Below are 20,117 nucleotides of genomic sequence, written 5' to 3' on the forward strand. Positions count from 1 at the left end.
GATTATTTGGCTGGAGGAGGTTAGAGAGACAGGGCGGGGGGAGGCCATAAAGGGATTTAAACGGGAGGATGAGAATTTTAAATTTGAGGCATTGGGGGACCAGGAGCCAATGTGGGTTGGCAAGGAAAGGGGTGATAGGTGAGCAGGTCTTGGTGTAGGATAGGATAGGGGCAGCAGAGTTTTGGATGTGCTGAAGTTTACGGAGAGTGGAGGATGCGAAGATTGAAATAGTCCTCAGTGTCAATATAATGGATCTGTGCAATGTGAGACAGACATGGGGTGATGTTGCCACAGCCAAAACCGGGCAATAGAGGGACAGAGTGTGGAATTGTAGCTTGCACTCTGATGTTTGTTTTGCTATAATGAAAATTCATGAAAAATTTAATAATTCACACCTCCATGATATAAGGCATTGAGTGCATGTAAGTGGGGAAAAATGAACATTTGAGAAAGATTTACTCTGCCTGCTATTTGTTGAGAAATCATAAATATCACTGTAGCGAACAGATTTGTGATTTTGCAGCAGATTATAAGCAGGCATCTTCATTGTTACCCAGTTTATATATCCAGCCCAAAGTCTGCCGAACATTAACTCTACATGGGGTGATATTTGTTAATTATGAGGGGTGAATTAAAGAGAGGATCAGGCTTGATCTGGGCAAGCTGTGATTGGCTTTACACTTGTGAAATCTCTGATGTGCTCCCTTATTTTGATCTTGACTCATTCCTCAATATGTCTCTGACTGACCGTTCTCAGCGCTGCGTCTCTGACTGACCGCCCTCAGCGCTGCGCCTCTGACTGACCGCCCTCAGCGCTGCGCCTCTGACTGACCGCCCTCAGCGCTGCGCCTCTGACTGACCGCCCTCAGCGCTGCGCCTCTGACTGACCGCCCTCAGCGCTGCGCCTCTGACTGACCGCCCTCAGCGCTGCGCCTCTGACTGACCGCCCTCAGCGCTGCGCCTCTGACTGACCGCCCTCAGCGCTGCGCCTCTGACTGACCGCCCTCAGCGCTGCGCCTCTGACTGACCGCCCTCAGCGCTGCGCCTCTGACTGACCGCCCTCAGCGCTGCGCCTCTGACTGACCGCCCTCAGCGCTGCGCCTCTGACTGACCGCCCTCAGCGCTGCGCCTCTGACTGACCGCCCTCAGCGCTGCGCCTCTGACTGACCGCCCTCAGCGCTGCGCCTCTGACTGACCGCCCTCAGCGCTGCGCCTCTGACTGACCGCCCTCAGCGCTGCGCCTCTGACTGACCGCCCTCAGCGCTGCGCCTCTGACTGACCGCCCTCAGCGCTGCGCCTCTGACTGACCGCCCTCAGCGCTGCGCCTCTGACTGACCGCCCTCAGCGCTGACAGTTCAGCTGTTTGTTTTAGTTATCTTAAGCTTTTTACTTTATTAAATAGTAACAGGATCAAATGAGGAAATTGGGCCTGTGTTGTCATGCTCCTTAAAAATCACCTTTTTGTAAAAGTGTGTTAAGGTAAGAATGAAGTACAGGCCACATGTATGGTGGGGGATGTTACTGTGCCGGACATTATTCTGGCACCTAGAAAAACAATTGAAAATGCCCTCACCTTGTGTTGTATTGTTGTCCAAAGCAATTTTAAAATCATTATTTTTTGGATTTCAAACCAATTTGTCAGCTCTTTGTGATACCGGACTTAGTGTTCTAGTGGCCTCAGTGTAATTTCCAGTTGCTTCAACAGTTTTTTTTTTCTTTGTTGCCAGTTTTCTCCCCTCCTGAAGGCATTAACTCTGCAGGAGTACGGTTTCACAATGCTGGGTGCCCTTTGGTTCTTCACCTAAGCGACCATTCTTCATGTATGAGCCTTGACAGTGAGTGATGGTAAGTTATTTGACTGTGAACAGGAATCACAGCTGAGCCTGATCCTGTCCTCATGATTACCAGCACAAGTCACCTGGCGGCGAGGAGGATCAAGAATCTTGTCTAATATTTCCTCTTCCTAATCTAAGGGTGCTGAGGCTATTGTAACATGCTCTGGCTGAGATCAACTAACAGCGTAAACCAGCAATCAAACCTGTGACCTTCCTGGTCTGTATGACTCACCCACTCACTGGACAGACTTGATGAGTTGTATTTCAGCATAGTTTACAGACTGCGAAGGTTGTGATACGGAAGATGGAATAATGGAGCTTCTCATTCTAATGGCAGGGATCTTCTTGTTCCAGGTTTGACTGTGTACTGAAGATGGACGACATGATTGAGGTTATCGTAAACACTGAAGTGAGGCAGGTAAATGTATAGAAACACTACACTCAACACAACGACAGGCCAGTGCTCTTATACTGCATGTGTCACATGGAGTGATGTCGTACTCACAGTCACTCGGGGCACATGTATTTAAAGGATAATAGCTTAATGTTGATGCTTTTTGTCTTAGATAAGACATCTCTATGTGCGTATACCAAAGAATGCACAGTACACAAGTCAATATAACTGCAGTAGCTAACCACACTGCTCAGCATAAGTAATAATGGTCTATTCCTTAGCATAGGAAATAGAAGAAAGTACAAGACTGTCTGGTTCCAAAAACTAATACCCCTAACTTGCCCATTCCCTCAAATATCTATTCATTTCTCCCTTAAGTTTTTCCACAGTCTCTGCCTCCCTGAGCAGTCTGTTCCACACATTCAGCACTCTCTGCATAAGGTAGTTAAATCCAAACCATCTGTGCATCACCCCTCTTCTCAGCTTGAACCCCTGTCCATATTTTTGTGACAATCTCAAATATATTAAGAGTTCAATTTATCTATTCCCTTAATGATTTTGAATACTTCAGTGATATCTCCCCTGAGCCTTCTCTTCCCATCAAACAATCCCGGGTTATTCAACTACACCTCGCTTCAGATGGCTTTGATCTACTTGTGTAGTGTTAGACTTCAGCTGAACCTCTCCTGTTTGACAGCTTTGAAAGGTTGCAATCCCTGTAATTTAAGTCTTGAGAGCCCAGTGTTTAAACATTTTTGCAAGATGCACATTGTATTAAAATGCAGTCTACCCGTTGAAAGTTAGGAGACAGAGTTCAGCATAGAGTTCTGTAACTGCAACCTCACTATTCTAAAGCTATGCTTTAATCAGAAGAGATCCTTCATCCGAATGAAGCCAGCAACCAAGACAATATCATTGAGTCCAGCTGTGCTGCCCACTCGAAGTTAGCCCCTGTATCTAAAAGCAGAGAGAACATTGATGGACACAATAAAAACAAAATGAATTTAAATTAAATGTACCGTTTAGCAGAACACCACGGTAAGTCTGTTATTACTATTGAATGTACCCAATGCTCATAGCAGACTTACTATAGTGCCTTACCACCATCCACTGCCTGGGCTCCTTTCGAGTGTGTGTGTGTGTGTGTGTGTATTGTAACCAAGTGCAGGTACCCGTGGAAGACGAATGTGGCAAAAACTCATAAGAAAAAAAACACATTGGTTTGAAGCATTCATGTGATGGATTGGTAGCACATAGGTTAAATTTCTCTCTTCCCTGCTTTGGCGTCACTGCCCTCCAAACTAATTTATGGTGTGAGATGCTTTGAGACATTTCAGCAATTCTTGATGTTGCAGGATGGCACAGTGTGTAGAAAAGGCATCTGTCCCACAGGGAAGCGAGAGAGGGTTCAAGAGTATCTTGTCACCTTGTCGTCTGCCTCCTGCTGGTTGGCTCAGTGTGATACCACTCGAGGCCTGGAAGCAGATTGTCTGGCCAATATTGCCCAGAATCACCAATCACTGAGAGAAAATAAAAGGGTTCACAACCTTGAAATGTCATTGCCTCTGACACAGTTTTTAAAAACTTTTTCTCCCTTCCTCTTCTGAAGATACGGACTCTTTCTGGAATACCATTTCACAGGTGTTGGTTTCTCTCCAGTGCATTCTTCAAGGGGCTGAAATTCTCCTCCCATGATAACTTGCACACTGGGCACAGAGATACCAGAATACCAGGATCGAAGACGGTGTGCTGATTTGTGCTTGCCCCTAGTTTTCTGATGGACATGCAGTGTGTGGTGAAGGAAGCTTGCACTGCTCCATGGCACAAGTCTCATTACAGCTTTCAGTTTGGATATGTTGGGAACGTACCTTTACTACTCTGGAAATTAAAATTCATTCTGCCCTTGGTACCAGGCACATTTAAAAGTTGGAGCAAAGCACACTCCTACAGGCACACAGCAATCAGAAGTAGTTTTAAACCTGTCCAGACTGACCTTTCATGAAATTAGACCTTTTTTTTGGCATTGCATCATTGCTTGTTTCTTTTAATTGTTCGTTTATTTGTTCCCTTTCATTTGGTTTCAGTTTTACTGCTGGACCCTATGCATTAAAAACATTTTCCCACAAGCTGTTCTCCCTACCCCCTGAACGTTAGTACACTCCTGTCTCTTCTCAGTACGAAACACAGCAGAAAATGTCCGGTTACAAACTTTGCCGCAATAGGAAGATCATTGCCATTTTAGGAAACTGTGTCTACACATTTCTGCTCCTGTCGAAGAAATTCGGACCTCTATGTTCCTAGCGCATGACATGAAAAGCATTAGGAACACACCAGCTGCATTTAAATGAAGGCACAGTGCAAAACCTAGGAAAATTCCCTCTGTAGGCAGCACGAAATGCACCGGACTAAATGCACTAGCACCGTCGATGCAACAGAAGTAACATTTCTGTCCCATGTGTGGGTCTGGTGAGTATTGGTAGACGATTTAATCATGGAGATTATCGTGGCCCAGCCTGATCCTGTTCTCAGCCAGTGTCCACAAACATGTCAGGGGCCATAAGAAATCAGAAGCTGAAAATCTGACTAGCTTTTCAGCCCCAGCCCACAGGTGCTGAGGTGAATTGTTGTGCCCTGGCCACCCATCCAGTTGATAAAGCTAACTCAGTACAGAGCAGCGATCCAAACTGAAACTCTCTCCTCTGTGTCTTAGTCATGCACTGCAGTTATCAGAGCGAGCTCTCTGTTAAGCAGGCTTAATGGTGTATGTTAGTCGTCATGTAAATGCTTCTTCAGAGCAATGATGGACATGCTGAAAAAGCACTTGTGTTTTTTTAAAAATCCATTATGTACAAATCTTAATTAAGCCTTCTTGCACTCCAAGCTGCTGATCTATTTAAATGTTTGTCTCTAATTCGATATTTACAGTATTGCACTGCCACTGGTGGCAGCGCTGACTTGGGCAGCAGTGCTGCAATGTAACTGGGCGGACTAATCATTCCTACAACTTGGAATACCACCTCAGGAGCTCCAGTTTGAGGCATAGCATATGCAAGCAGTCACCACTTTTTCTGCCTGTGAGTTTGGTGAATACTTGGAACAGGCCCTACAAGCCATTGATGTGGTTTATTAATTGCTGCCCTGTACAAACCCATCACCACCACCCCACTGCCCCAGCCCAGACATCAGCGGATGTCCAGGAGCCAGAATTTGAATGACCCAGTTAGGATTTTTAAACAAGTGTGCACACACAAGCCCACTGCATATATGTTTATCTGTTACTGCCTATGCTGGGAAAAAAATGCCTCTCAGTGTAGGGCAGCTTTCAGAGCATAGGCAGCCATGATAAATTGAACCACATCCATCTGAAGCAATTCTGCATCATAATGAGGCATCTATGTATAAGATTTAAAATTCCTTTTTCAGCTGGAGAGCATGCAGCAAGTATATGCTGCCATCATTTGATAGAAAAGCTGCAATTACACTTTGAGACCATCCACCGTTTGATTCATGGCTTCATTTATTTTATTGTAAACAATTTTACAACACCAAGTTATAGTCCAGCAATTTTATTTTAAATTCAGAAGCTTTCGGAGGCTTCCTCCTTCCTCAGGTGAACGTTGTTGGAAATGAAATCCTCGAAATGAAATCGCATTTATAAATCACAGAACAATGCTTGGTGATTACAGACAGTTTTTTCAACTGCCCGTTGCCAAGGCAATCAGTGTGCAGACAGACAGGTGTTACCTACAAGTTCTCTGAATATACAAATCACCAAAAAAACCCAAAAAAAACAGAGATAGAGGGGTAGAAACATAGAAAAGACAGCAACTGACCCGTTATATTAAAAACAGATAACATTTGTTCGCTGGTGGGGTAGCGTGTAGCGTGACATGAACCCAAGATCCCGGTTGAGGCCGTCCTCATGGGTGCGGAATTTGGCTATCAATTTCTGCTCGACGATTTTGGTGTAGAGTGTGGAGATACTGGTGTACTCTACACCAGTATCCCCGACGATGACGGCATCGCTGCGACAGCATCAATACTCAACACCAACAACAGCCAATCTCCAGACGCCATCCTACAACTCATCCAACAACAGCGTCCACGACACCACATAACCCTGCCACGGTAACCTCTGCAAGACATGCCAGATCATCGACACAGATACCACCCACCAGGTGCATGGTTCATACTCCTGTGACTCGGCCAACGTTGTCTACCTCATACGTTGCAGGAAAGGATGCCCCAGAGCATGGTACATTGGCGAGACCATGCAGACGCTGCGACAACGGATGAACGGACACCGCGCAACAATCACCAAACAGGAGGGTTCCCTCCCAGTCGGGGAACACTTCAGCAGTCAAGGACATTCAGCCACCGACCTTCGGGTAAGCGTACTCCAAGGCGGCCTTCGAGACACACGACAACGCAAAATCGTCGAGCAGAAATTGATAGCCAAGTTCCGCACCCATGAGGACGGCCTCAACCGGGATCTTGGGTTCATGTCACGCTACACGTTACCCTACCAGCGAACAAATGTTATCTGTTTTTAATATAACGGGTCAGTTGCTGTCTTTTCTATGTTTCTACCTCTCTATCTCTGTTTTTTTTTGGTTTTTTTTGGTGATTTGTATATTCAGAGAACTTGTAGGTAACACCTGTCTGTCTGCACACTGATTGCCTTGGCAACGGGCAGTTGAAAAAACTGTCTGTAATCACCAAGCATTGTTCTGTGATTTATAAATGCGATTTCATTTCGAGGATTTCATTTCCAACAACGTTCACCTGAGGAAGGAGGAAGCCTCCGAAAGCTTGTGAATTTAAAATAAAATTGCTGGACTATAACTTGGTGTTGTAAAATTGTTTACAATTGTCAACCCCAGTCCATCACCGCCATCTCCACATCATTTATTTTATGTATGTGTGTATATATAAATATACCACATGTCTCTCACAGTTCAGTTGTAGGCTGAGCAGTGCATACCTAGGAACAAGCAGGGTTGCTGGGTGAGGGGCGAGCGCAGGATAAGACCTACAAGTAAAAGGGATTTTAGGGCGAAGTGGGGTGAGGAGAGCGCGGTAGGCGTGAGCCCAACCCAGCACAGAGATTCAGGCCCTGGGACTGAGAAGCACAAAAGAGGAGGCTTCCCAGTGGGAGTCCTAAGCAAGGAATGTGAGGTGGAAAGGCAGAAGGTCTGAAAGTGAAAGGACCGACATGTGTGTGGAGGTGAGTTAGCATTTTGACTTATCTCCCTTTTCCTGTATTGAAAGGAAGATTAAATGATTTCCCTTTAGTATCTCAAAAGCAAAATACTGCAGATGCTGGAGATCTAAAATAAACACAGAAAATGTTGGACAAGCTGAGCAAATCGGGCAGCATCTGTGGAGAAAGAAACAGAGTTAACGTTACAGGTCGAAGAACTTTCGTCAGAACTGGAAGGTGTTAAAGAGTTAAAGTTTTTAAGCAAATACAGAGCCAGGGAAAGAGGGGAGGGGAGGAAAGAACAAAAGGAAAGGTCTCTGAGAGGGTGGAGGGCAGGAGTGATTAAATGACAAAAGGGTTGATGGTGCAAGGCAAGGAGGGTGGTAATGGGACAGGTTGAGAAACAAAAGGTATCTCAGGAGTAGTGTAAATGGCAACAGCAGAACCATTGCCAGCACTTGCTGTCCAAAAAAATGGGTTGTAAAATGCCTAATCGAAAAATCAGGTGCAGCACCTCATCTTTCGATAAGGCACTTTACAACTTCCGGACTCAACATTGATTTCAATAACTTCAGATCATAACCATTGCTCCCATTTTTTTGGACAGCAGATGCTGGTAATGGTTCTGCTGTTGCCATTTGCAGCTACTCCTGAGTTATCTTTTGTTTCTTAACCTGTCCCATTACCACCTTGCTTGCCTTGAACAATCAACCCTTTTGTCATTTAATCACTCCTGCACTTCACCCTATCAGAGACCTTTCTTTTTGTTCTTTCCTTCCCTTCCCCCACCCTTTCCCTGGCTCTGTACTTGCTTGAAAACTTCAAGTCTTTAATCATAGAATCATAGAAAATTTACGGCACAGAAGGAGGCCATTCGGCCCATCGTGTCCGCACCAGCTGCCAGCTGAGAAACGAGCCACCCAGCCTAATCCCACTTTCCCGCATTTGGTCTGTAGCCCTGCAGGTCACGGCTCTTCAGGTGCACATCCAAGTATTATTTGAGGGTTTCTGCCTCTACCACTCTCTCAAGCAGTGAGGTCCAAACCCCCACCACCCTCTGGGTGAAAAAAACATTTCCTCAGCTCCCCTCTAATCCTTCTACTAATCACTTTAATCTATGCCCCCTGGTTATTGATCCCTCTGCTAAGAGAAATAGGTCCTTCGTATCCACTCTATCCAGGCCCCCCATAATTTGTACACCTCAATCAAATCACCCCTCAGCCTCCTCTGTTCCAAGGAAAACAATCCCAGCCTATCCAATCTGTCATCATAACTAAAATTCTCCAGTCCTGACGACATCCTCGTAAATCTCCTCTGCACCCTCTCTAGTGCAATCACATCTTTCCTGTAATGTGGTGACCAGAACTGTGCGCAGTACTCAAGCTGTGGCCCAACTAGTGTTTTATACAGTTCCAGCATAACATCCCTGCTTTTATATTCTATGCCTCGGCTAATAAAGGAAAGCATTCCATACGCCTTCTTAACCACCTTATCTAACTGTCCTGCTACATTCAGGGATCTGTGGACATGCACTCCGAGGTCCTTCACTTCCCCTACACCTCTCAGTACCCTCCCATTGTGTATTCCCTTGCCTTGTTTGCTCTCCCCAAATGCATTACCTCACACTTCACCAGATTGAACTCCATTTGCCACTTTTCTGCCCATCTGACCAGTCCATTGATACCTTCCTGCAGTCTACAGCTTTCCTCCTCACTATCAACCACACAGCCTATCTTTGTGTCATCTGCAAATTTCTTAATCATGCTCCCTACGTTTAAGTCCAAATCATTAATGTACACCCCAAAAAGCAAAGGACCTAGTACCAAGCCCTGCGGGACCCCTCTGGAAACAGCCTTCCAGTCGCAAAATCACCCGTCGACCATTACACTTTGCTTCCTGCCACTGAGCCAATTTTGGATCCAATTTACCATATTCCCTTGGATCCCATGGGCCTTTACTGTTTTGACCAATCTGCCATGTGGGACCTTGTCAAAAGCCTTGCTAAAATTCGTGTAGACTACATCAATTGCGCTACCCTCATCAATCCTCCTTGTCACCTCCTCGAAAAATTCAATCAAGTTAGTCAGACACGACCTCCCCTGAACAAATCTGTGCTGACTGTCCTTGATTAGTCTGTGCCTTTCTAAGTGACAGTTTATCCTGTCCCTCAGAATTGATTCTAATAATTTGCCCATCACCATCTTCTAGTTCTGACAAAGGTCTTCAACCTGAAATGTTAACTCTTTCTTTCTCCACAGATATTGCCTGACTTGCTGAGCTTCTCCAGCATTTTCTGTGTTCATCCCTTTAGGATCTGCCTGGTTCACTTGTTGTTTCTACTGTGAAAAATCAGAAAGGGGAGTTTTTTTTGTATTATCCAATTGGTTGGTTCACTGTTTCTCCTGTGGAAAATAAATAATACAAAAAATATACAGCTTTAAAAAACAGTTGGAAAGCAGAGACATGCACCTTTGTTGAACGAATTAGAAAGCTCATGCATGAAACTTCTGATAAGAGGAAGTTGTGAAATGGGCCTCCAAAACCGATCCCAACCACTCATGTTTTAATTACTTTGAGATAGCCATTAAAATTAATTCTAATAAGTCAAATTTCTTCTTTCAGTTTGAGGATTTTTAAAATGATGCAACGTGGCTTGCTCCTCAGATACCCCAACAAGCAATTTGGTTGAAGTGGCAAATTGTTTGTCTTGAAGGGTCATACGAATTAAGCGCAGGAGTAGGCCATTCGGCCCCTCGAGCCTGCTCTGCCATTTGATAAGATCACGGCTGATTGTGACCTCAACTCTACTTTCCCATCTACCTACTATAACCTTTGACTCCCTTGGTAATCAGGAATCTATCCAACTCAGCCTTAAAAATATTCAATGACCCTGCTTCACCGCTCTCTGGGGAAGGGAGTTCCACAAACTCACGACCCACTGAGAGAAAAAAATTTCTCCTCATCTCTGTCATAAATGGAAGACCCCTTATTTTTAAACTGTGGCCCCTAGTTCTAGTCTCTCCCACAAGGAGAAACATCCTCTCAGCATCGACCCCTTCTAGTCCCCTCAGGATCTTTTTTGTTTCAATAAGATCACCTCTCCTAAACTCCAGTGTATACAGGCCCAACTTGTCCAACCTTTCCTCATAAGATAACCCCCTCATCCCAGAAATCAGTCGAGTGAACCTTCTCTGAACCGCCTCCAAAGCAATTATGTCCTTTCTTAATAAGGAGACCAAAACTGCACACAGTATTGTAGATGTGACCTCACTAATGCCCTGTACAACTGCAGCAAAACATCTCTACTTTTATATTCCATTCCTCTTGCAATAAATGACAACATTCCATTTGCATCCCTAATCGCTTGCTGTACCTGCATACTAACTTTTTGTGATTAACCTATCTATATCCCTTTGCAGATTCCTTATGTCCTCTTCACAATTTACTTTCCTACCTACCTTCGTGTCATTAGCAAGTTTAGCAACCATACATTCGGTCCCTTCATCCAAGTCATTGATATAAATTGTAAATAGTTGAGGCCCAAGCACTGATCCCTGTGGCACTCCATTCGTTACATCTTGCCAACCTGAAAATGACCCATTTATGCCTACTCTCTGTTTCCTGTTAGCTAACCAATCCTTTATCCATGCTAATATGTTACCCCCTGCACCATGAGCTCTTATTTTATGTAGTAGCCTTTGATGTGGCATCTTGTCAAAAGCCTTCTGGAAATCCATGTACACCACATCCACAGGATCCCCTTTATCCACGTTGCTTGTTATTTCCTCAAAGAACTCTAATAAATTAGACAAACACGATTTCCCTTTCACAAAGCCGTGTTGACTCTGCCTGAATTCATGAGATTTTCTCAGTGTCCTGCTATAACCTCCTTAATAATAGATTCTAGCATTTTCCCTATGACAGATGGTTTTTTTTATTCGTTCACAGGATGTGGGCGTTGCTGGCGAGGCCGGCATTTATTGCCCATCCCTAATTGCCCTCGAGAAGGTGGTGGTGAGCCGCCTTCTTGAACCGCTGCAGTCCGTGTGGTGAAGGTTCTCCCACAGTGCTGTTAGGAAGGGAGTTCCAGGATTTTGACCCAGCGACAATGAAGGAACGGCGATATATTTCCAAGTCGGGATGGTGTGTGACTTGGAGGGGAACGTGCAGGTGGTGTTGTTCCCATGTGCCTGCTGCTCTTGTCCTTCAGGTTTCCTGCTTTCTGTCTCCCTCCTTTCTTGAATGGAGGAGCTACATTCACTATTTTCCAATCTGATGGGACTCTTCTAGAATTTAGGGAATTTTGGAAAATTAATACCAATGCATCTACAATCTCTGCAGCCACTTCTTTTAAGACCCTAGAATGAAGTCCGCCAGGACCTGGGGACTTGTCAGCTTTTAGTTCTAATATTTTTTTCAGAACCCTTTCCCTGGTGATTGTAAATGTTTTAAATTCCTCCCTCCCTTTCACATCTTGATTCACAATTATTGCTGGCATGTTATTTGTATCCTCTACAGCGAAGACGGATGCAAAATATCTGTTGAATTCATCCATTTCCTTGTTCTCCATTATTAATTCCCCAGACTCGCTCTCTAGAGGACCAACGCTCACTTTGCGTACTCTTTTCCTGTTTAAATACCTGTAGAAACTCTTCCTGTCTGTTTTTATATTTCTAGCTAGCTTTCTCTCGTACTTTAATTTCTCCCTCATTATTCTTTTAGTCATTCTTTTCTGTTTTTTATATTCTGTCCAATCTTCTGACTTGCCACTAATCTTCATGGAATTGTATGCTTTTTCTTTCAATTTGATACTATCTTTAACTTCCTTAGTTAGCCACGGATGGTACATCCTTGCCCTAGAGTCTTTCTTTCTCACTGGAATGTATTTTTGCTGAGCATTATGCAGTATCTCATTAAATGTCTGCCACTGCATCTCTACTGACATATCCCTTAATCTAAGTTCCCAGTTCACTTTAGCCAGCTCTGTCTTCATGCCCTCACAATTCTTATTTAAGTTTAAAACACTACTCTTAGACTTACTCTTCTCTCCCTCAAACAATGCGAAATTCAATCATATTGTGATCACTGCTACCTAGAGGCTCCTTTACAATGAGGTCATTAATTAATCCTGTCTTATTGCACATTACCAGATCTAGAATAGCTTGCTCTCTTGTTGGCTTTAGAACAGCTGCTCTCAGAAACTCCCGAAAGCACTCAATGAATTCATCTTCCAGGCTACCTTTGCCAATCAGATTCTTCCAATCTATGTGTAGATTAAAATCACCCATGATTGTCGCAGTTCCTTTCTCATAAGCCCCCATTATTTCTTCCTGTATACCTTGTCCTACAGTGTGGTTACTGTTAGGGGGCCTATATACTACTCCCACAAGTGACTTCTTGCCTTTACTATTTCTTATCTCTACCCAAATTGATTCCACATCTTGGTCTTTAGAACAAAGGTCATTTCTCTCTATTATACTCATGTCATCCTTAATTAACAGAGCTACCCCTCCACCTTTTCCTAGCTTCCTGTCCTTCCGAAATGTCAAGTACCCTTGAATATTCAGGTTCCAGCCTTTGTCATCTTGCAGCCAATGTCTCTGTAATGGCTATCAGATCGTACATATTTATTTCTGTTTGAGCTGTCAATTCATCCATTCAACTGCTGAGATAGGATTGCAGACAGCACTGAAAAGTAATTATATCTATATTTGCTAAAACCAAGAATAATGGCTGCCAACCTTATATTTACACTCTGCGAGTGTTCATCCTCAATGTTAAGTGTGTTGTTGGTTGTTGTGTTAGTTTTGGTTATAAAGGGAGGCATGCTTGTTGATTTAAATGGTGAGAGATTGGGAAATGTTGATGTTCAAAGGGACCTGGGTGTCCTTGTACATGAGTCACTGAAAGCTAACATGCAGCAAGCAATTAGGAAGGCAAATGGGATGTTGGCCTTTATTACAAGAGGATTTGAGTGCAGGAATAAAGATGTCTTACTGCAATTATATAGTGCCTTGATGAGACCGCACCTGGGATAGTGTGTACAATTTTGGTCTCCTTACCTAAGAAAGGATATACTTGTCATGGAGGGAGTGCAACGAAGGTTCACCAGACTGATCCCTGGGATGGCGGGATTGTCCTTTGAGGAGAGATTGAGTAGATTAGGCCTGTATTCTCTAGAGTTTAGAAGAATGAGATGTGATCTCATTGAAACATACAAAATTCTTACAGGGCTTGATAGGATAGATGCAGGGAAGATGTTTCCCCTGGCTGGGGAGTCTAGAACCAGGGGTCACAATCTCAGAATAATGGTAGGCCATTTAGGACTGAGATGAGGAGAAATTTCTTCACTGAGGGTGGTGAATCTTTGGAATTCTCCACCCCAGAGCGCTATGAAGGCTTAGTCATTGAGTATGTTTAAAACAGAGATCGATCGATTTTTAGATATTAAAGGCGTCAAGGGATATGGGGACAGTGTAGGAAAATGGCGTTTAGGTAGAAGATCAGCTATGATCTTGTTGAATGACGGAGCAGGCTCGAGGGGCCGGATGGCCTACTCCTGCTCCTATTTCTTACATTCTTATGATACCATCCCAAAGATCACCTGGAGCAAAGGTGTTACTTGTCTGAAATACAGAGTCAGAAAGATAACTGAGGATCTGCAGAATGTGGAACAAGCCAGAAATCTCTACACAATCTGGTGTCTGGAGTACGGCAGTCACGTGCCTTTTGAAGGAGATTATGGACTAGGCTAAGCGTCTTCTCCATGTTATTCCTCTCTCTTCCTTTTTACCTCTCACTTTTTTTTCCCTCTAATTTTTCTCTTTCACTTTCTTACTCTTACTTTCTATTGTGCATTCTCTCTCTATCCGTATTGTTTCTCACTCTTGCTTCTCTTTCTCCTTTTTCCCCTACTTCTCTCCCATTTTTTTTTGCTTCATAAGTATTGCATGCTGAGCAGAGAGAGGTAGGAATTTCATCACAGCTTTCAAACTGAAATGTTCAGCACAGTCAGAACTAAATTTTTCACTTCCTCTTTTACCACCAAGAAAATGTGACCACTGAGTAATTCTTTGCTGTCTTCATTATTTAGGGTCACATACAGTGCCAATTTGTACAATTGTTCTTACAACATGTGATTGCTGTCAGCTGTTTGGCGTTGGAATAAAAAGCATAGTCAGTGTTTTGCTAGTCATCTGAAGACTGCAGTTATGTTGTAACTCCATAAGTGATCAGCAAATAGTATGGAGAAGCTGTCATCAGTATTGGTCAGGCCTCTGTCATGGGGATATATTGAGTAACGTGTGGTGATGCAAACAGCTGGTGTTAAGTTTAAGACTCCCCAAGGGGGCCGAGACCCTCCGAGCATCCTCTCCCCAGTTACGCGGGATGCAGCTTTGACCAGCAAGATTGTCTGTCACTTCAGTTGCCTCTGTGGGTGTGGTAGCCAATTTTGTGAATTCTTGAATGAGGTCAGACTATCATAGCATGATTTAGTCTTCGGTCTTGAGAGTTCTCAACCAGGTGGATGAAGTACCCTGTTGCTGTGGATGTCCAAGAGTGGAAGGGGGGGAAGAAAGTGACCTATTCAGCTCATTCCATTGGTGGATCAAGTGCTGTTAAAGGCAATCATGAAGAATTCTGGGCCAGACGCAGTGCATTTTTATTTTCAAAATATAACATTATATAGAACATTTTAATGTAGAAAAACATCCCAAGTTGCTTCACTGAGGCATAATCAGATAAAAATGGACGCCGAGACAAAGAAATTATGCATGCTGTTCATTATACCATCCGCTCAGCTGCATACTCCTAGGCCACATCAATGTTTTCCTTCCAGTCCCAGTCACCTATCTGACTGCGTCTACCACAAAACATGGAACAGATATGAAGAACTGTACTACGCAGACTGATTGAGCTCCTGAATAAATAGAGCTTGGGAAGAAGCAGCTCCAATTTCTTTTAAAATATGGGAGCATTGCGCATCTGACCATTGGTGAAGAAGAGAGAATGAAGGGGCATTTTCCCCCACTCCACTTGGCTTCTGACCTGCGTTATAGCTAAAGGAGAGATAGTGAGCAAAGATTGCATCCCTGCACAAACAGGGCGAAATCAGATGAGAAATGTCCTGCTTGGGCAGTAACTCGTCTCTCCTTGTAGTGGAACTAAGGGGCATTGGCAGAGGGTAGGGAGCAGTTCACCTAACCTTTCTCTAGCTTGCGGAAGCCTGTTTCCAAGTGAAGATAACATAAATTATGAATGACATGACTCAAGTGATGATTGATGACACAATACTATTGGTGTGTCTTGTGGTCTTTATATTGTACAAATTGAAATTACAGAAGGTACAAGGGGCAAGGTGATTTATGGACACTAGATCCTAGAAGGTGCTATTTTATTTTACAACCTATCCTTTCACACCACTGAAGACAATTCATGGATTTGTTTAAATATGTTTCTGGGGCACTTTCATGTCAGTGCACCGGAATTGCAATAGGATATTGGAGGAAACAGTCTCATATGATGCAGTAAAGATGAAGAAACCATTTTTCTTTCCTGGTTTGCAGAGTGGCTGATCTTAAAAAAAAAAATTAAATGCCACTAAATATGTTGGTACATGAATTGACATTTATTTAATGTTACTTTTTTCAACGAATACCCTCAGAGCAGAATGAGAGCAGCTCAACTTGGAATTCTCCACCACACGCACCATTGAAAAGTCCACTTGATCCTGGGAGATAAATGCTTACGGAACACACAGGAGCAAAATCCTGCACACATTTTGGTCTTGCCCCATTTTTCACCCTTTATGGAAGGAGGTCAATGAGCTAACATAAGCTATGACTGACCCAGATCCAACCCTGTGCATACTCAGCCTGCTTCTGACAAGACAAGGAACTTGCACATAAAAAAATGCGATCGTCTTCTGTAGCTCAACCCTGCAGCCGACAACAAACATCTGGTCTAAACACGTGGGATATTTGACAATCTGAGCATGGAGTTGGGATAGTACCAGGAGGTATCGGGCCCTTCCTGCGGGCTCGCCTCTCCTACCCAAGCCACAGAACCAGACTGATCCAAAGGCTGACTGACGTGGTGACAGGCCCGACACCCTGCTCAATCCTGGAGAATGAATGTTGGCAGCATGTTTAACTGTGAGGGCATCACAGCCAAGCCCCATCCTGTTCTGGCCTAGTGTTCACACATGGGTACTTGCCAGTAAGATTCACATTCGGGAATTATTGCTGATTTTTTTCAACCTTTGAGCCACTCCACCATTGCTGCAAAGATACAACGGAAAAATTTGTCAGGCTAAGAGGAAAGAACAGGGGAATGGGACTAATTAGAAAGCTCTTTCAAAGAGCTGGCACAGGCACGATGGGCCGAATGACCACCTTTTGTGCTGTATGATTACATACACACATCGCCAATGATCCATTGCTGAATATAACAATCACAGTCTGGCAAGCCTAGTGTTGATTCAGAGTTAGTGGAGTTATGACACAGCTGTAAAAGACCAGTAGTCTGTAATATAATAATCAGAGGTTACTGGACTACTAAAATAAACTTGGCAAACCCAAACGGAAAAAGTCGGACATAAAGCTGTGGATTATGCAGGCCTGTTAAATCTCACTTGTTTTCAGCTAGTCGCTTCAGTTGCAACCACTTTTTGCGTGTGTGTCAGTTTGAAAAGCAAAACCACATCCCATCTCTGTTCACTGTAATAGACTAGCAACCTATGCACAGTTTTTCACACAAACCTTCACTGTATCTAGTGGGCTAACCTTGGGAATGCTAGTCTTGTAAACCCTGACCAAGATGATGAGATTAATAAAGACAGATGCTCTAATTTTGTGCGCAAGGCTTCAATCTCTACTTAAATATTAGAGTTCACATGGTGACGGCTTATCTTTGGTACATTCATTGAAGATCAGATAAGATGTCTGATATGTCACATATGGTTTGTTTTATTTGACTCTGAAATTTAAATTTCCTCTGACTTGTGGATTGTGGTCAGTGTCAGAATTTATCATTTATAAAAGGTTGTTTCTTCCCCCTCCCCCACCCATGTGCAAGCTCACGCTCATACAAAAGAATTACTTCTATCTCAATCTAAATCTTCGCAAAAAAGAGAGGAGATCTGAGCTGCCTTGTACGCCTGCTCAAAACTAGAATTTGAAAATTAAGTGTCCAAAAAAGAAAAATATTACTGGGGTGGTAGTTTGAAGTTCCTGTGAGCATATTCATTTTGCATCTCCAAGTTACCTCTTAAACTGAATGTCATGGTTCTTGTGGGGTTTTTAATGTGAGAAGCAGAGTAGATGTGTGTGTGTTAAAAACCAACCCTGTGTGTGCAGAAGTGCAAGAACACGTGTTTATAATAACGTGTGTGTGTGTGTGTGTGTGTGTGTGTGTGCACGCGCGTGCACACAAATAGAAATGTGTATTAGAACAATTTGTACAAGAACAAAACTCTATGTGCATGTGTAAGCCCCAAAGCCCAACTCAGGCTTTAAAACCCTCAACTATCATTAGTGATTTGTAACTTGTTTTGATCATGCCTACATTTAAAAGTGTTGGAGGCCTCAAAAAGAAGGTCGCAGAACTCCAGACCCAAGGAAGGTCCTGTGTCTGACAAAAATTGGTGTGCAGTTAATAATCATTGGCCACAACCTGATGGAAACCAAACTCAATGCCTGTACCTCAACCAGACAGTGTTGAAGATAGTTAATTTAAACAATAAGTCTAGAGTTGGGAGTACAGTGCAGGGAGCCTACTGGTCTTGGAATTCACCAGTCAATCAGATCAGTCACATTCCCATCGGCTCAGGTCCTTCGCTAAATTTAAGTGCATTGGATTCAGTTTAGAAGAACTATGTTAATTTAGGTAATTTCTGGCACCATTTTGCTCTCCTTACAGTGAGGGATATCCATGCCAGGGACTGGAACACTATGCCAGCATTCTGATTCCAGTATTGCAGTCTACTAGCTTCATTCACTCCCATTGTGTTAGACAAAGTGATATTCATAATACTACCTGGTGACCACCTTTGGCCCATCCTTCCTCTTCTCATGAATTTCAACAGAGCTGCTGCATTGTATGCCTCTGAGCCTCCATTTGTGGCTCACCCAGGTGTTGGGTAGTACCAGAACCGGGATCCAGTGATATTCTCTCTCCTCTCTTTGTCCACCGAGATAAAGCAAAGAACTGCCTTTAGGAGGTAGGGCTGACCCAGAATCCATAGGGTAAGCAGCACTGTTGAACCTGCAGTTTTGATAGCATTATTGGTTCTGTCATGTTTCCACACCACCCCCCCTGCCACACACACACTTTCCTGGGGAAAGTGCCTTGCCTCCACTCTGTAATTCCCTGCACAGGCACATTTGAATTCAGGATCTCATCTTGTGAGGAATTCCACGTGCAGACCCGCATCTAATACAGCCTGTTGGAGCTTGGGATTGTGGCATCGAACAAAAAAAGTCGGTGATGAATACTTGTTATACAAAGTCCCAATTCTATCATGTGGAGTATCCCAGTGCTATTGTACAGAGCGTTCAAAATCCAGTGTATAGAGTGTCCCAATTTTATTGTATCAAGTGCCCTAATCCCAGTGCAGTATTCCTTGCTATGGAATCACAATTTAACCATTCATAATCTGAATCCTTTAACCTGAATCCAGGTTATAGGACAGCGCTGAGGTATGAATGAGGTGTATGTTTTTGTATTATGCTAACAGTCATTCTCTCCTCTTCCCGCCTTTCTGCTGCAGAGAGACGCAACAGAGGCCATAACGATTGCCATCTCAGCCCGAGCTCTCTTTGATATGGAAGAAGAGCACGAATTGTTCTTGACTGAAGGGATTGAAGAGTACATCAACCAGCAGATCAGCAACGAAGACGTACCTCTGAAGGAGGGCATAGTTATGCCATTCGTCAAGGTAAGTTCCCACACACAAACATTGGGCAAGCCTCTAACTATTCTATGAACTGCCTGTCGATTACAACCTTACTTTGAGCAATTCAAAATGGAATATTGGTAACATTTTACTGTTGCACATTTTCAGACATGAAATTCCTTTGAAGTCCCTTACCTCTTTAAGATCGTGGAACACATCATGACTATTCAGCTTCAGTTTCCACGATCGTACCCTCACCTGATTACCTTCCTATCTGTCCCAATTCAACCAATAAATCTCTTGCACTGGATTTTCCCCCCTTACTCACAAGTTAATAGTCTCCCGAGGTTTAGTTGTTGACTGCCTCCTGCTCCTCCTCAACACGCTGCCCGTTTCACAGAATGATACAGCACAGAAGTAGGCCATTCGGCTCATCGTGCCTGTGCCGGCTCGTTGGTAGAGCTATCCAATTAGACCCACTTCCCTGCTCTTTCCCCATAGCCCTGTAAATTTTTTCCTTCAAGTATTCATCCAATTCCCTTTTTAAAGTTACTATTGAATCTGCTTCCGCCACCCTTTCAGGCAGTGAATTCCAGATCATAACAACTCACTACGCAAAAAAAGGTTTCCTCATGTCGCCTCTTTTTTTATTCGTTCATGGGATGTGGGCGTCGCTGGCGAGGCCAGCATTTATTGCGCATCCCAAATTGCCCTTGAGAAGGTGGTGGTGAGCCGCCGCGTTGAACCGCTGCAGTCCGTGTGATGAAAGTTCTCTCACAGTGCTTTTAG

At 43.8% G+C, this 20,117-nt stretch overlaps 1 protein-coding gene across 2 annotated transcripts in view; it reads left to right on the top strand.

Moving 5' to 3' along the window:
* Positions 1 to 20,117, top strand: part of LOC137327916 (cytosolic 5'-nucleotidase 1A) — a 63,504-nt gene that overhangs the window by 18,712 nt on the left and 24,675 nt on the right. Inside the window, exons 1-3 of one of the 2 annotated variants that reach the window (XM_067993851.1) lie at positions 1,689 to 1,845; positions 2,190 to 2,253; positions 19,203 to 19,370. In XM_067993851.1, the coding sequence (XP_067849952.1) occupies positions 2,209 to 2,253; positions 19,203 to 19,370 (213 nt within the window). In that variant the 5' untranslated portion in view covers positions 1,689 to 1,845; positions 2,190 to 2,208. Of the gene's footprint in view, positions 1 to 1,688; positions 1,846 to 2,189; positions 2,254 to 19,202; positions 19,371 to 20,117 lie in introns of those variants that run through there. The other variant, XM_067993850.1, reaches the window with a different exon arrangement.

The sequence above is a fragment of the Heptranchias perlo genome, chromosome 12 (genome assembly GCF_035084215.1).
Source record: "Heptranchias perlo isolate sHepPer1 chromosome 12, sHepPer1.hap1, whole genome shotgun sequence".
Taxonomy (NCBI): domain Eukaryota; kingdom Metazoa; phylum Chordata; class Chondrichthyes; order Hexanchiformes; family Hexanchidae; genus Heptranchias; species Heptranchias perlo.